General features: G+C 42.1%; 1 protein-coding gene and 1 pseudogene across 1 annotated transcript in view; one reads left to right on the forward strand and one right to left on the reverse strand.

Annotated features, from left to right (window-relative positions):
* Vwa8 (von Willebrand factor A domain containing 8) overlaps positions 1-16,778 on the forward strand; it is a 304,908-nt gene that overhangs the window by 161,462 nt on the left and 126,668 nt on the right. The window contains exons 22-24 of the mRNA XM_075950004.1: positions 11,499-11,574; positions 14,301-14,436; positions 16,561-16,680. Coding sequence (XP_075806119.1) covers positions 11,499-11,574; positions 14,301-14,436; positions 16,561-16,680 — 332 coding nt within the window. The remainder of the gene's footprint in view (positions 1-11,498; positions 11,575-14,300; positions 14,437-16,560; positions 16,681-16,778) is intronic.
* LOC142836087 (small ribosomal subunit protein eS24 pseudogene) lies at positions 5,551-9,488 on the reverse strand (annotated as a pseudogene).

The raw sequence follows: 16,778 nt of genomic DNA on the forward strand, positions 1-16,778 counted from the left end.
TCTTTTAAACCATTTGCCTTTCCTCTGTTATGTTTTTAAATTTTCCTCTTGTGAAACCAAATGAAGTATAGTTTGAAACAAGTAAGTGCAAAACTCTAGTGTTGGCACCTTTAGAGTCAAATGTCCTGGAGTGAGTGCCACTTACAGTGCACAGCGTCATCAACACAGGGCTGTCCTCGGGCTGAGGAGGACAGAATGGGACAGCACACATCGACATTCATGGAGCCCCAGGGGGCGGATAGAAAGAAAATAGAAAAGGGCCACACTTCATTGAGGTCTCGCGGGACAAGGAGGACTGAGCCATCACATCTGTCATTCTTAGCTGTGGTCCAGAACTGGGACAGGCCACATGGCAGCTGCTGCTGAGGACGTCTGGGAGTTCCTGTGTCTCGGCTCCCCATTATACATGTGAACCCTATTTTAGAAACAGTAGCCGTTGAATGGCAGTTCTTCTACTCAGTGTCTGCCAGTGCCCCCATTCGACAACATGGGTTTGATAGTGCCTCAAATTGCTATGTGCAGACCTTTGGGTTTGTAATTGTTTTTGACTTGTCTCTGGTTGATTTCCAATTCCTTTCATGAGAATATATGTAGCATATGGAGATGGTTAGTATTATCAACATCACAAATTCTAGGGTCGCCTAAGAGAAGGGCACACCTGTGGAGGATTATCTGTGTTAAATTTATCCTCCTGATCTGTAAGGGATATTGTCCTCTGTTCATTGATGTGGGAAGGTCTATCTTGATTGTGGACGGATCCATTCCCTAGAAGAGGATCCGGCTGGATAAAATGGAGAAGGCAGTTGAGTGAGTTGCTTTCTCTTTCTGATTGCTTAATGAACCAGCTGTTCCTGCCACCGTGGGTTCCCACCATGATGAACTGTACCCCTGAACTCTGAGCCACAATAAGCCTGGTGGCCCGTAAGCTGCTCTATGACAGTATTTTCTCATAGCACAGTCACGTATAAAATAGATACTCTCAAGCCTGTTTCTAACCTGCTTTTAGCCTGTTGCTGGCTGCTGTTCACCATCTACTTATGAATTCTATGACTATCTCTCTTTTAAGTGAGCAGGTGAGGCAAAGGGAGGTTAAAGTTGTCTGAGCTCACATAGTTAGTATTGCATAGCCTGGCTTCAGCTCTTTCCTTGACTTCATTGTAAACATTGTAAAACTGTTGACAGCTAACGCTTGTTCTCTGGACTCTGTGTATGGTCACACAGTTGGTTAAACACTAGCATCACGTTTCTCATATTTCCTCAGTTTGATCGCTACTATTTTCCCTAGGGCAGTGGTTTGGTCTTTTTCCATTTTTATCCATAATACTGTCCTCATTAGATTTTTCTCTAATGCTTTCTTGACAACTCCTCCAGGTTTTACATGAACTTTACCTATCACGCCTCCTGTGGGTGTGTCACCAGCAGATCTCCTGGTCCTCTCTTCCGTCTGCCAGGTGATTCACAAACCATTAGCAAGGCTGCCGTTTGCCGCTGTTCTCCCAGGTGGCTGCTGCCTCGCGGTACCTTCTGGCTTTGTTTCTAGCCTCGGTTGTGGCCTACAGAGGTTGGTGAGTCAGATACAGACCCTAGCACTGCTCCCCACCATGCAGCTCACTCTCTGGTGTTCCGTAAAAGCGGGCTGAGAAGATGAGGCGCCTGCGAGACCAGCTCATCCCAAGCTCTGAATGACAAGTTTGAGAACCACGGATGCAGTCTCTTTCATGGTCTTATTATCCCTCAGCATCAGAGCACAGTAGAGTCTGAGAAAAAACTCAGAAATACAAAAGAAAATATAAATAATAACACAGGACTGAATTTGCCGTCCAGCTTTAAGAACTGTTTATATTTTCTAAATGTGGTGATGTACTTCCTGTTGTAGGAATAGAATACTGTGACTATAGCTGTCCCCACCGTAGCCAGTGCCTCCAGTCTCTTTCCCCTTAAGTCAATCATTAGAATTAAATGTGTTAATTCATCCTTTTTAAACTCAAGCAAGATTTTTTTAAACGTTTTGAAGCAGTTCTTAAAGACAGGGTCTCGTTATGTACTGCTGACTGGCCTGGACCTGGCAGACCTCAAGCTCAAGAGGATCTTCTGGTCTCTGCCTCCTGGTGCTAGAATTAATGGTGTCCACTACCACATCAGGGTCCCCAACTCCCCCCAGTTTTTTTTCCTAGAGAATTATTATTTCACCCTGATTGCCATTATAAAATCACTGTTATTCCAATGAAGGAAACGAGCAAATATTTTTAATCTTTCTTAAAATAAAAACAGTGACTCAGCATTAAACATTTTTTGATCTCGGATTGTCTGAACATGTTTTAATATCATGTCCCAACCACTTATCTACTGTCTCCTCCCGGGTCTTTCCGGCCAGTTCCTTGTGGCATCCGTGCGGAGCAAGGAAAGAGTGGTACTAGTACGTGATGCCTAACCCTTCCCAGCTCACGTAGCTTGCTCATGGTTTGGTTTGGTTTTGCTTTAAAAATCATGGAGTTCCTTAAGTGACAATGGTTGTTGAGATGGTGGCCGCAGTGACAAAATGAGCAGAAGGTATTTAGTATACGTTCCTGGGATTTCTCAGCGCACAGCTCTGTGAAGACGTTCCTATGAACCAAGATGTGTCTATAATGTTTTATACTGGAAGAATCAATGGCATTGCTGAAAATCGCTGCTTTCAAATGGTCAGCAAGCACCTTAGATGGGTTCTCCTGAGGCTAAGCCAGAGATAAGAATGTTTGAGTAAGGGATTTCTGATGGATGGTTTTTTACAGGGAATCGCAGGGAGTGGAAATGGTGTCGAAAATTTAAATAAAGAATCATGTGACAGTGAGTTAATAGAGACTAATGAAGTGGAATTTAAACCTTGAAAGGTTATCAGCAGTGACTTCAGTTCATAAATATAGTGGGATTATTCTTGTATTTTGACAACTTTGTCTAGTCTGGAGATTTGATGGGTGAATTGATTCAATGTGGGATGGGTCTGTAAGGGAAGTAATAACTAGTCCTTAAAGTCACAGTCACTTGGGAGGCAGAAGCAGGTAGAGCTCTGTAAGTTGAGGCCATGCTCTGTGAAGTGAGTTACAACCAGGACCACGTAGAGAGACCCTTTCCCCAAAAATAAGAAAAGGAAAATAGAAAAAACTTGGGCTAGTGACTGTTTAAGGGTCCCAGCCAAAAAGCTAAAGGAAACAGGTCTAGCTAGCATCACCTGCTGACATAACAGACTTTAGTCCATTGTATGGCTGCCCTGGTCTGCTGTTGCCTCCTGATTAGAAACACAGTCTCTGTTCTGTCCTCACACTGTCCAGCCAGCGCAGCTGACCGTTCTCTGTCCCATCCAGAACTTGTGACTCCTGTGGCCAGCAGCAAGTCCACACCACACCGTACTTTCCTGTAGAAAATGTTCTTAGCGCTCACCCGCTCTTTGCTCTTTCAGGCAGATGTTGCGCCTGTTCTTTATATCACCACTCGGCCAAAGAGGTGAGAGCAGAGTAAGCCTTGGGTAACCGGAGACTAAAGGCTGCATTCTTCTCGGCAGCGCCTGTGTGGCCTGTTCTTCAGCTGTTGAGGCAAGCTGACTTTAGGACAGGCTAAGTGTATCAGTCACATTGTTTGTACCAAAATAGTTCTCTTTAACTTTTAATGAGAACAAAATGTCCTTTTGAATTATCAGCAATTAAAAATGAAGATTATTGTAAGGTATTATTTTTCAGTTTTAGCTTGTGGTTCTTCATTTATTTTTGTATGTTCCAAAATGTGTCTTTTTCAAGACAACTTTTTTGATGGTAAGATTAGGTCCACTGACCTGGGACCAGTTCTGCTGGTGCACCTGTCATTCTTTATCACAGTTCCTGTCCCTGTCCCCATCTTTCCCACTGGGCACTGAGCCCGCCTAAGGGCAGGAGTATGTCAACTGCCTATTTCCAGTACAATAGCCGCACAGCATTCTGAGAAAGTTTGTTAAATAGATGAGTCATGTCAATTTCCACCTATTTGTCTTTGTGACACCCCTTTGGAGACTCTTTCCTCTGAAGTAGGGAGACACAAGGCCACCTATGGGAAGCCTCTGGCCTGAGGTTAGAGCTCTGGGTGCCCTGAGGGGTGACTGTGCATGTCTGGCCAGCTCTCCTTCCTCCACACAGCTGGCTTTTTCAGTGTGGGTACCTAGGCATCCCCTGACTTCACTGTCTGGAAGCTCCTCCTATCCATCCCTGCCCAGTAAAGTCATATTCTTTCTCACAGACCTGTCCTCTCCACCCGAATTAATGATATTTCTTCTGAGTCCCCATTGAGCTCTGTTTTCTTTTCCTTTTTTAAAAACGGTCTTATTATAGCTGGCATTCCTTCTGCAAATCTAGGAGAAATTTCCCAGGATGACACAGCCATGTGGCATCATACAAAGGTGCTTTTGCTGCCGGGCCTCCCCAGAGTGCTGACCCTCACCCTGAACCCACTGCTGATTAAGCCACTCGTTTCCTTCATTTGGGGTTTAATAAATAATATGAGAGATGCGAACAAATACTCTCAGGTGCTGCAATTTTAAGATAAAACATGGCATGCAAAACAGCAAAACTCACACAAATGTAGCCAGAGAATTCCTGCTTTTCTGCCCTGTGATCCCCCTAAGGGTATCTGTATTTTCCCTTCTGCATTGAAACACCCCAAGAACAGTGGAGCTGGAGTAGACTGATTTTTGCCACTAAAAGTGGTATCTCTTTGAGAGCATCTACCATGAAATGACAGGTAGACTGGACGGCTCAAACAACGCTCATTTCTTTGCATCCCTTCTTCTGTCCTACATGGCTTTAGCCTGGGCTCTTGAGACTGGCATATGTACAACCAGAACAATAGGAATTTTTTTCAGTTCATAAACCACCAGGGATTAGGATAATAAATATTTGATGGGTTATATATTATATCAAATAATAGATACATAAAAGCACAACTTATGTAGTTTTAGGTAATAAATACTACACAAAATGTGCACTTCAGGTTACTAACCAAAAGAGACCTGCCTAACCAGCTCCCTGGAGAGCATACCTATTCTGGTAGGCACAGTGCAGCAGGCTTGTTGATCAAAAGTTTGCCCTGATGACCAAAATACTTTTAAACTCTTATTTCTTTGGCTGGCCCTTGACAAAATCTTTTGATATTTAGCCTCATGTTAGATTTAGTTCATACCACACTTGGGGTACATTTTATATCAGTTCCTTTCAAAGTACTAGGATATAAGTTTTATCAAAGGGAGGGTTTTTTTGCCTGTTTATATATGTACGTGTATGTTTGTGCACATGCACACACAGGAGTACATGAGTGTGGAGGTGAGTCAGCTTTGGGTGTCGTTCCTAAGGCATTATCCCCCTCCTTCACTTTTTGAGAGAGGGTCTCTTATTGGCCAGGGACTTGCCAACTAGGCTAACTAGTTGGCTAACAAGTCCCAGAGTTTCTCTTGTCTCTGCTTCTCCAGTGCTGGGACTATAAATGCATGTCACCTTTCCCTCCTTCTTGTTTAGTTTTGGAGGGAATTTTTATAATTTATTTGCCTACTGCTTAGAAGTTTGCGTCATCCCAGCAGATCCAGTCCTGCAGAATCGCTACTCCTTTTGCTCCAGCCAAGCTCCAGCTCCCTTTTTTGCCTGCACCAGTGTTGGCCTTCGCAGTCTCCTGACCTTCATTCCATTGTTGATTTCCTTTGGCTGTTTGCTAGAGGTCTTCTTTTCCCCCTTAAAAGCCATGTCTTGCCCATCTGTTTGGGGTCATTCTTTCCAACGAATCATAAACCATGCTGAAGCCATTTATCTTTCCACCACCAAAATGGATTCCAAAATCAAATACAAAGATGGCATCTGGCGTAGTCACTGCGTGCATTTTGGCCAGCTTTTCTGGAATCTGCCTTTGGTACTGGTGCCTTTCCAGAGTGAAGGGCATCCATGACCATTTGTTTCCTCTAGAGCGAACACTAGCCATGAAGTTGTTGTGTCATTTATGATGGCAGCCCTTGAGCAGCCAAGGAAGCCAAGAGCCACACCAGCTTCTTTTTCTGAGGGTTCTGTGGGAATGAGCTGACTTAGGTCCTCATGCTGGCAAGTGAATCACCTCCCCAGCCCACTACCTGTTTGTTAGGATGTTCCTCCAATAAAGCCGCACCTGTTACTACAAATGCAGTAAATTCTTGAAAGACTACTGAATATAATGACATGAAAATTTGCTCACTTCTCCTTATAAGTGTGTAAATTAGAATATACCAGTCTATTTTTTGATAGATTTATCCAGTGAACAAAGCATTCATCAGCCTTAGCCCCCTGGTCACCTCTGAGCACAACTTTTCATCTTTGTTCTTCTAATCCTTTCTACGCTGACTAGAAAGGAGCTGTCCTACGTCTTTCACTTCTGTCTGGAAAAGAGAAGTGGAATGCCTGCCAAAAAGCAAAGAGCAATATTCCAGTTTCTCAACCAAGAAATCTAGTTTTCAGAGTAAAAGACCCAATTATCTGCGCACCATTTGAGCAGAGTTTTTATTTCTAAAGACGGGGCAATTTGCAAATTTTTCTGAGTTTGTGGAAAATACTTGTCATGGCTTCAATTAATGGTAGGATTTCTAGTGCAACTCTAGAAGGACAAGGAAATATGGTAGTGATAAACCAGGCTGATTTGAAGTGTTTGGCCGCCACCAGGTGACTGTTTTAGTTCGCATTCTTCCTGCTGTTTCCAGCAAATACCTACCCAAGAACGGCAAAGTGTCACATCCTGTAACCTCTTTGAAAAAAAAAAAATCCCCCCGCGCCAGTGTCTTCCCATCATGGTGTGTTAGGACTTTTTGGCATCTAGATTGTTAATAAAGAGTGAGTGGCATTGGGTAAACTATGTGTCCTCTAAGGGACAGTTCTAAGGACAGTCTTTTCAGCATTTGACAGGAATAAAAACTTGTTTTATTTTATGAAGGCTTTTCTTCCTAAGCATTGAGAAAGCTCAAGCACTGTGGTAGTGCCCATCCCTACCCCCGGTTCCCTTGTTTTCCCCTCAGATTTCATCCTTTTTCTCTATTGCATTTTCTTATGATCTACATTAATTACCTCTAGATATGAGCTGCCTTGGGCTATCGGGGTCTTGAGTGGTTGACCAAGCCAGATGTATTCAGATGTAGTCTGATGTTATTTTTAAAACTGCATTAATCATAGCCTTGTTTTTGTCTTTCTTTTGTATTCGTTGGCACGTTGCTTTTAACAAGGACTGTATCTATTTGAAAGTCCAAGGAAATCTCTTTCCTAATATAGCAAGATAAATTTACATATCACAGGAGAGGCCGTGTGTGTCTACTATCCAGTAGAAGGCCACTGTATCTGTAAATGGTTAACCTTAAACTTATTTTTTTAAAAAACTTTAAAAAGAAGCTTTTATTTATTTTGTAGCATGTACATTACAGGAACCTTAAACTTATTAATATCATCTCCATATAAGTACCTCCCTGTTTCATAAATAATTATTTATGATCACATTTTACTACTGTTTTCAACTAAGGCAGGTTTGTACAAGACTGGGCCTGCCAGCAGCAGGTCTGGATCAGGAGGGACTCATGATAAACCACTGACTACTGGAGGATGTGGGCGAAGGGAGAGTTATTGTCTCCAGCTGTTTATCCCCTGGTGACCCCACCAGGTTCCAGTGGGCATTCCAGCCTTGTGTCCACACGGATAGCCTGGTCGGAATCAGTGAGAATTTGGGGAGGAAGAGATGGTAATAGAGAAGGACAGGAGATGAGAGTAAGCAGAATGCTTGTCTATGTAGGTGAAAAATGCCAGTGAACAAATTTAATCAATAAAAGAAAATTATGTTCTTGATGATGTCGAAAGTCTTCACTTGAAAAGTATCTAATCTCAGTCGGGTATTTCTATCCACACCTTTAATCCCAACACTCCAGAGACAGAGTCAGTTGGAGCTCTTATGATTTGGGACTTCCAGGCCAGCAAAGACTGCATACTGAGACCCACTATGTCTTCAAAATAAAATAAAAAAATCTTATATATTATTTGTATCTTATTAATAAATTACCATCTAGTTGTACTTTCAGGTCACCCCTGTGTTTAAAATGCTGAGGAAATCTGTGTTCGTTGCCTCTCCCGAGCACTCTGTTTTCTGATCTCATGTTTGACTCGCAGTCCCAAGTGTTCTGTGTATACTGATTGCAGGTGCTAGAAGAGGGGTCATCTTTTGAAGCTCTTAGGCCTTCTCTTTTTCTTTTGCCCTCAGGTTTGACTGTATTTTTCTAAGAAAAAAACTACCATAAAGCTCTCAAAATGTATCTCATTAAAATACCTTGAAAATAAATATCTTTAATATGTTTTGCTCCTCAGTGAATTAGAACATAGCTTTGTATACTTTACAAACAACATGGCAGAGCAAATTCCATTTGCTCTCCAGAGACCAGCCCTCTCCTCTGAGGCTAATTCCCCATAGCTGCCCGTAACCGAACTCAGCCCCCCCAGGGGGTTTTCCTCATTTTAACAAAGTCCTGGTCTGTTCGTAATTTAATTATTTTTATTGCATCTGGAGTCATTTCTTAAGTCAACTACTGCATATTAACAAGTTCAACTTTAAAAAGGACTTAAATTACAGTTAATGAAAATTGGTTTAGCATACTATTTCTTTGTGCCACGCACTACTGACATAAGCTTTGATAGAAAACTGTACTTTGTAGACTAGTAAGAAGCAGGAACAATTGGTGATAGCACAAGCACCAACAATTAGCTGAACATTACCGGTGGCTAGAAAGCCATCTCTGTTGAAAGTTGGGCTAAGGAAGCTGGCTGAGATGAGGTTTAGCTTTTCTTCTCCCTAGTGTGTTGAAATTGTTGACTCTAAACTTTTATTATCTTATATTCAAAGCTGTTTTTGAAAGGAACAAGTCAAAACAGCTTGGAAATTGCTGTGTTCTCTTCAGGTCATTGTTTTGTATGTGTAGGATTAACATGCTTGACCCAAGATACTCATAATGAGGAGCAATGATTTAAATCTAATACTGTGAAAAAAATTCATTGTATCATCATTAAGGAATCTCTTCATGTGCTGTATGCAGCACAGCAAGTGTCTGGTTATTTACTGATTTTACTGTTATCTACTTAAAAGTTTATAATGAGAAGTTTATAATAGAAATCCAGCTCTTCTCTTACTATATTAGGTACCATGCAGAGCAGAGCACATTCTCCCTCCAACATGCACGCACGCACACGCGCACACACGCACACACACATGCACACGCACATATGCGCGCACACACACTCAGTGCATCAGGCACATTACTGGACTAAGTACAAGCCAACCAGAGTTGCATGCTTACTCTGTTTACTTATTTTACTAGCCTTTACTCTCCCTTGGATATGCCAGATGAAAGTATCAATAGTACAACAGAATGAACACTGACTTTGTCCTATAATCTTCTCTTTCAGAGTCAAGTCCCCTGAAAGTCAGGTTTCCTTTGCACTCACCCTCATCGTAGTCACCTTTCGGAGACCATGTGATATGTGCTTATTTCCTAAACAACAAAACCCCGCATGCTTTTTTCTTCCAGCACTGAGTCTTTAATAAAATGAAATTTGACAAGTTGTATACTATCAGATTTCAAGCATTTATAGTGCAATTTCATTTGCCTTTTAAAAAATAGAATTTACTGGTGGAAGGTGCTATAAGCACTGTCTTTGTTCAGTAACTGACTCTCCATCCACCGACAGTGATGCAGGAGTTCCTTGTTCCTTTTTGGTACTGGAAGGTGTCAGGTTGTTGCCCTTGAAATATGTGAAAGCCGAGGTGAGAAACCAGCATGTCGCTGGAAAAATATGTGTGAACGAGTATTTCTCCTTTCCCCACCCACCCTCTCCTCTAGTGCTAGAATATTAATGTGAATTTAAGTCAGCTAATGAAACTTGTTCTTAACTTATTCAAAACTGGAAATTAATTGTCATCAGAAGATAGTTTAAAAAGTGACTGGCAGAAATTTGATATGCAACAGCATACTATAATGTCTCACAAAAAATTTTGAAAAGTGCCAATTACTTGCCAGAATATATTTTTCACTCTTCTTTACATTGCCTGGGGCATTTTAAATAGATTTTTAATAAAGACAAAACCATGATTCATTGGAATGTATTCTTTGTGACGTGGAAGAAGCAGTGAACTCTGGGGTCAAACCATGATCATGGGAGCTGGCAAAGGGTCAAAATAGGCCAGAGCTAAGGGGTTAACACAAGAAACCAACCCATTGCCTGTCATATTAGAGAACTCTTTCTGACAAGCTGTAAGTAAGACAAAGTCTAGGGATTAGAAAGATTCATGATTATATTGCCCATGTATCTGATCCAGCCCTGGTACATGAAACCTGTTATAGAGAAGTTACCTGCTACTATAGAAAGTCTGGCTTCAACTCACCTGGAATAAAGGATGGATGTAAACCATGAACCCCGAGTGCGGTGACTAGTCAACCCCAAGTATACCTGCTGACATCACTGTTTTCTCTAAGATAGACTTGAAGGCCATCAGTACCATTCCTTGCCTCCTAGATGCACATGGCAAATTTTTAAGTTTGCAGTAAAGTTTGGCATGTGGGTTTAAGTTTCATAGGTATATTACAGAACCACGGTGTGAAGTTTTCAATACAGACAGTGTCTTATACATAGCTGGAAAGTTGTTGCTTATTTCGAGTAAGCAGCAGGGTTCTTTGAAAGGTCTCTTTGGACTCTTAGAGATACCGGTTACGTTTTATTTTATGTGATTTCATTGTGTAGCATGGTCAGATTGACCATAGACCTTTTCATTATTAAGATACAGTGTGTGTAGAATGTAAAGACATACAGTTGCTTACCTTGAAAATGTTAGAACTTACCTATATATTGTCCACAATACTGCACATGGCTGATAGGAACTTTACGGCTCATCAGAAAAAAGTCTCGGAGCATAGATAACTAACTCGATGTTAACATTTTTCAAGACCCTCAACTTAAAGGAAGGCCAGACAAATAGTAAAAGAATAGCTTTGAAATAATGTGGTACAGAGCCTTGGATCATCTCCAAATCTTCAGAATCCTGTGAAGTCATTGTGTTCATCAAGGAGCGTGAAAGTCTGACCTTTGCCCCAGATGGCAGATTGGATGGGATGTAATGTTCATAGATTAATCAGCCAGGGTAACAAACTGATCATCAAGTTTTATGTAGCATAAACATTCTTTGTAATATGTAGTAATATAAACATATAGTGAAACCATTACAAATAGGATTGCCGGGGGGGGGGGAGATTTGGCAACTCTATTAATTTCTAAACCCTACAGACTTATCCTGTCAACAGAATGTTCTTGCTGGCTGAACTTACTCATTGCTTTGGGTTTTTTTTGGGGGGGGTGGGGGGAGGAAAGCAGAATGATGAACAAATTTAAAGATTTACTCATTATTTACTCATGTTCAAACACTGGTTTATTTCTGTCCTGACTATGACATGTTTGGTTTGACTTCAGGGACACCACAGTGCAGACGCTGACCCTGCAGCCCTCAGTGAAAGATGGACTGATTGTGTATGAAGACTCACCTCTGGTCAGTAAGCCGATGATATAGATGATTTAAAGTGTGTTTTGATTGTTCCTGTACCTCAGCCTACGGGTGGGTCAATTATCTGAGTACAGGCATGTATCATTTTAGGTGCGAGTTTCTGTATAACTGGAGTACTGCCTGCATCATTTTAGATATGCTTCTCTATCAAAATGAGGTGGTTGGGAAAGTAGCAAGCTCTCCTACTGCATTTCCCTCCTGAGCAAGAGACTCAGGGACTGGCAGGGATCTCTGCTTGGTTTCTGAGGCTTCTTAAAAGTCTGTTGTTCTCTGTTCAGCTCAATGCCCCATTTTATAATTGGGTTGATTAGCCTTTTACGGTCTAGTTTCCTGAGTTCTTTATATATTTTGGAGATCAGACCTTTGTCAGTTGCGGGGTTGGTGAAGATCTTCTCCCAGTTGGTGGGTTGCCTCTGTGTCTTAGTGACAGTGTCCTTTGCTTTACAGAAGCTTCTCAATCTCAGGAGGTCCCATTTATTCAATGAGGTCCTTAATGTCTGTGCTGCTGGGGTTATACGTAAGAAGTGGTCTCCTGTGCCCATGTGTTGTAGAGTACTTCCCACTTTCTCTTCTATCAGGTTTACTGTGTTCATACTGATATTGAGGTCTTTAATCCATTTGGACTGAGTGAGGTATCCCAGACCCAAAAAGAGGAACATGGGATGTACTCACTCATAGTTGGTTTCTAGCCATAAACCAAGGACATTGAGCTTATAATTAGTGATCCTAGAGAAGCTAAATAAGGAGAACCCAAAGAAAAACATATAGGCATCCTCCTGAATATTAACCTTCAGCAAGCGATGAAAGGAGACAGAGACAGAGACCTAAATTGGAGCACAGGACTGAATCTCAAGGTCCAAATCAGGAGCAGAAAGAGAGAGAGCACGAGCATGGAACTCAGGACCGCGAGGGGTGCACCCACACATTGAGACAATGGGGATGTTCTATTGGGAACTCACCAAGGCCAGCTGGCCTGGGTCTGGAAAAGCCTGGGATAAAACCGGACTCTCTGAACATAGCGGACAATGAGGACTACTGAGAACTCAAGAACAATGGCAATGGGTTTCTGATCCTACTGCACGCACTGGCTTTGTGGGAGCCTAGGCAGTTTGGATGCTCAACTTACTAGACCTGGATGGAGGTGGGGGTTCCTTGGACTTCCCACAGGACAGGGAACCCTGATTGCTTTTCGGGCTGGGGGGGAGACTTAATTGGGGGAGGGGGAGGGAAATGGGAGGCGGTGGCGGGGAAGAGACAGAAATCTTTAATAAATAAATAAATTAAAAAAAAAAAAAAGAAGAAAAATATCTCAGCAGGTAAAGACCCTGCCTAAAAAAAAAAATATATATATATCATGTAAAAATTAACATAAAAAAAAAATAATAAAAAAAAAAATAAAAAAAAAAAAAAAAAAAAGTCTGTTGTTCTAAACTAACAGAACATTAGCCTGTGTTTTGGGAAGCTGAGAGGAACTGACTCCCACTCCAGGCTCCGATCTAAGCCTGACCACAGAGCTGCTCAGCAGGCAGCTGTCATGGCGCTGTCATGGCCAGGCCCCAAGGCTGGGGACTTTGGGATCTGTGCCAAAAGTCTCCAGGGTTGAGCCCAGCTCTTCGCTGAATAGAGATGTGTTACAGATAGGAGCCACATCTTTTCTGTTTTTTAATTTAGCTCATTTTTACCCTAAATTAAAAAACCCTTATCAGCTCTTTGAGAGTACAGGTATGTATTGTGACAAAAGAAGCATCCTTTATTGATTTGTTTCCGTAAAATCATTAGTTACTCATGTGCAGCAGGACAATTTTATATGGTCCACTAGGTTGTAGGTTATTAGTTAGTATCTCTTTTAGAAAGAAGTTTTGGGTTTATGTTGAAATGTCTAGAGATCTCCTACCTGCCTCCTTAAGAGCGTGAGTATAGAGATCTCCTACCTGCCTCCTTAAGAGCGTGAGTATAGAGATCTCCTACCTGCCTCCTTAAGAGCATGAGGAGAAGCCTGGCAAGGGCAGGGTGAGTCCACAGCCTCATCCTTCTCAGGTCCCCCTCCCATGGTCACCCGAGACCTGGAGCGCTTGTCTCCCTTTCTCCCTTCCCATCCAGACGGTCTATAGATTGTGCTCTCCATAAGACCCGTCTAATACTTTTACCTGCATGTTTCCGTGCCCATTTCAACCACTTTCCCAAACTGCTTGTTCTGTGTGTTCTGCCAAGTTCAGGGCCCTGAAGCGGAGCTCCGTGCTCCATCTTCATCACATCAGAACTCACACGTGTGTGGTTCTGTCCTCTTACTTGGGGAGGTGAGGTACATATTTCCTGGTCTGGCAACCCATTGCTTAGCAGTAGGAACACAGTCTCCCTTGCTGTGCCTTTCCTGACATTTACTGTCCTAGAGACGTACAGTCTCTCCATCTTCACTCTTCCCCAGATGCAGTCTTTCCATCCATTTCCTTTGCCCTGAATGCCCACCTCCTCAGATCAAAGGGTGACAGTATTGGACGATCTGTAACAAGCAGTTTCCAAACTGTACAGTGACTGTTAAGTCTCACCCCTCCCGCTCTCTTTGGCACTTTGTCTCCCCTGGGCTAGGGTGTGAGATGGGGCCGGGAATGTTGTTAGTAACTCTATGATGCTGCTGTTGCAAATTCAAAGCAGTGAGTGATGAGCTTTTAATAACAGTTACTTTGGTTCTTTTGTTGCTCCTGTCTTCAAAGGTTAAAGCGGTAAAGATGGGTCATATTCTAGTAGTAGATGAGGCAGACAAAGCACCAACAAATGTCACCTGCATTTTGAAAACTCTGGTAGAAAATGGAGAAATGATTCTAGCAGATGGAAGGCGCATTGTTGCACGTAAGTAGTAAAAAGCAACATTTTCCTTCATGTGTGTAGTTTTTACATCTCTAGTATGTGTATCTCTAGTTCTCGCCTATAAAGAAGCAATAAGCTTAAGTTCATTGCAAACTAAATTGTACAGACAATCATTTCTAAAAATAACACCTAAATCTAGCCTTGCTGATCTCAGGGTTTTGTTTGTTTTTTGGGTTGGTTATGTTTGATTTTTTGTTTGGCTTGGTTTGTTTTGCTTTTTGTTTTTGGTGTTGAGAGTAGAATCGGGGCTTCAGTCGTGGATTCAAGTGCTCTGTCACTAACCTACGTCCACAGTCTCCAGTTACCCTTTTCTATGGTCAGTCTTTGAAATTTTCAGTAGTAGAAAGTGAGAAAAGTCAATTTTATGCTTTCTACCCTAAAAATGCCATCCTTGACTCTTTATACCTGCTTTTCAAATATTTGTATGTGATTCTATTATTAAGTTGCTATCTTGAAATTCTAGTCTGTTTCTCTTGCTCACATTATTAAAACTTTTATTTTTGGCTCAGTACAATTAAGAATTGAATGTAGGCTAGAGAGATGGCTCAATAGTTAAGAGTACTTGCTGCATGCCTGGTAGTGGTGGTGCACGCTTTTAATCCCAACACTTGGGAGGCAGAGACAAGCAGATCTCTGAGTTCAAGGCCAACCTGATCTACAAGAGCTAGTTCCAGAACAGGCTCCAAAACTACACTGAGAAACAAAAAGAGTACTTGCTGCTCTTCCAGACAACCAACCAGGTTCCATTGCCAGCACTCACATGTTGGCTCACAACCGTCTGCAACTCCAGTTCCAGGGAATCCATTGTTGTCTTCTGGCCTCCACTGGCACACATATGTGGTACATACATTCAAGCAAAATGCTGCAGATATTTAAAAATCATTGGATGTTTTATTTAATTTGTGTGTATGTGTATATATACATTTGTAAATATTTATTTGTGATATATATCATATATCAATCACTCAGAAGGGATTGTTCTCTGCTTTGGATTTTCTTTTCTTCCTCCTCAAACTCAGAAATACTATTCTTTTAGTAGATATTGCTGTGGGGAGGGGATAAATTCATCAGTATTATCTTAGTTTGGATTTCTATTGCTCTGATGAAACAGTATGATCACAATCAACTTTGGGAAGAGAAGGTTTGTTTTAGCTTAGAGCTTACAGCTCTCAGGCCTCCATCGCTGGAGGAGGCCATGGCAGGATCTGAAGGTAGAGGTCGTTCAGGAATATCACTTATTGACTTGTTCTTGTCGCCTGCTCAGTTTGCCTTTGTATCTGCCCCAGGACGCCCTGCCTAGGAGTGGCATTACCCACAAAGGGCTAGGCCCTGCCACATGAGTCATTAACCAAGAACATGCCCCCACAGACTTGCTTATAGGTGATCTTATGGAGACATGTTCTCAGCTGAAGGCCTCTCTTCCCAGGTGACTCTACCTTGTGTCAATTTTACCAAAAAACAAACCCAAACCTAGCCAGTGAAGGTATATATAGAACTGCAAGGCATTTTAAGTTTTCCAAATATGTGCAAGATGCTGATTTCAATTTTTTGTCTCTTGAAAAGACCTGGAAATTTATAGCTAGCTATAGAAAATACATAGCCAGCACCATACGTTCTGAAGAATGTATATGAAGTGTCCCATAGGAAGTCAGCACGGCAGAGGTTCCTATCCAGGGGTCTGCGCAGCACCGTCAACAGCTGACTAAAACATTTCACTTTCCACAGTTCAGGAGGAAGACGAATCACCTTAGCCTGAGTACTGTCCCTTCCCAGGCTCCTTCACACTCTCCAGGGTTAGAACTCTGCCTGCATCTTTGCTCTGAAGAGTACAGAACAAAGAAATGGTGCAACAAGGGAAGGAAGGGCTGCCTAGACAGAAGCTGTGACCAAGCCCTGTCTGGCCCTCTGTGATTTTGAAGGATAGCTTAGAAGTAGAGCATAACAATTTTCAAACGCATGTGATTTTTTTTCTGGTGTTCCAGATTGAACGAGAGCCTCACTGATGTCACTCATATGTCCTCCCAGAGCTTGTAGACGACAGTTGAATCAGGAACACCTGACGCCATTTTGAGCGGAGTTTCACAAACCACCTGTTTTGTTTTTCAGATGCTGCTAATGTGGATGGAAGAGAAAACGTTATCGTGATTCATCCTGACTTTAGGATGGTAGTTCTGGCCAACAGGCCTGGCTTCCCTTTCTTAGGCAATGATTTCTTTGGCACTTTAGGTAAAAACAATAACTATAATGATAACAATAATAGTTCCACAGCAATGCTATAGTGCCTGCTATTACTCAAATTCCTTCATAACCAGCTGTGGGGGAGG

This window comes from Microtus pennsylvanicus, chromosome 15, assembly GCF_037038515.1.
Source record: "Microtus pennsylvanicus isolate mMicPen1 chromosome 15, mMicPen1.hap1, whole genome shotgun sequence".
In the NCBI taxonomy this organism is placed as follows: Eukaryota; Metazoa; Chordata; class Mammalia; order Rodentia; family Cricetidae; genus Microtus; species Microtus pennsylvanicus.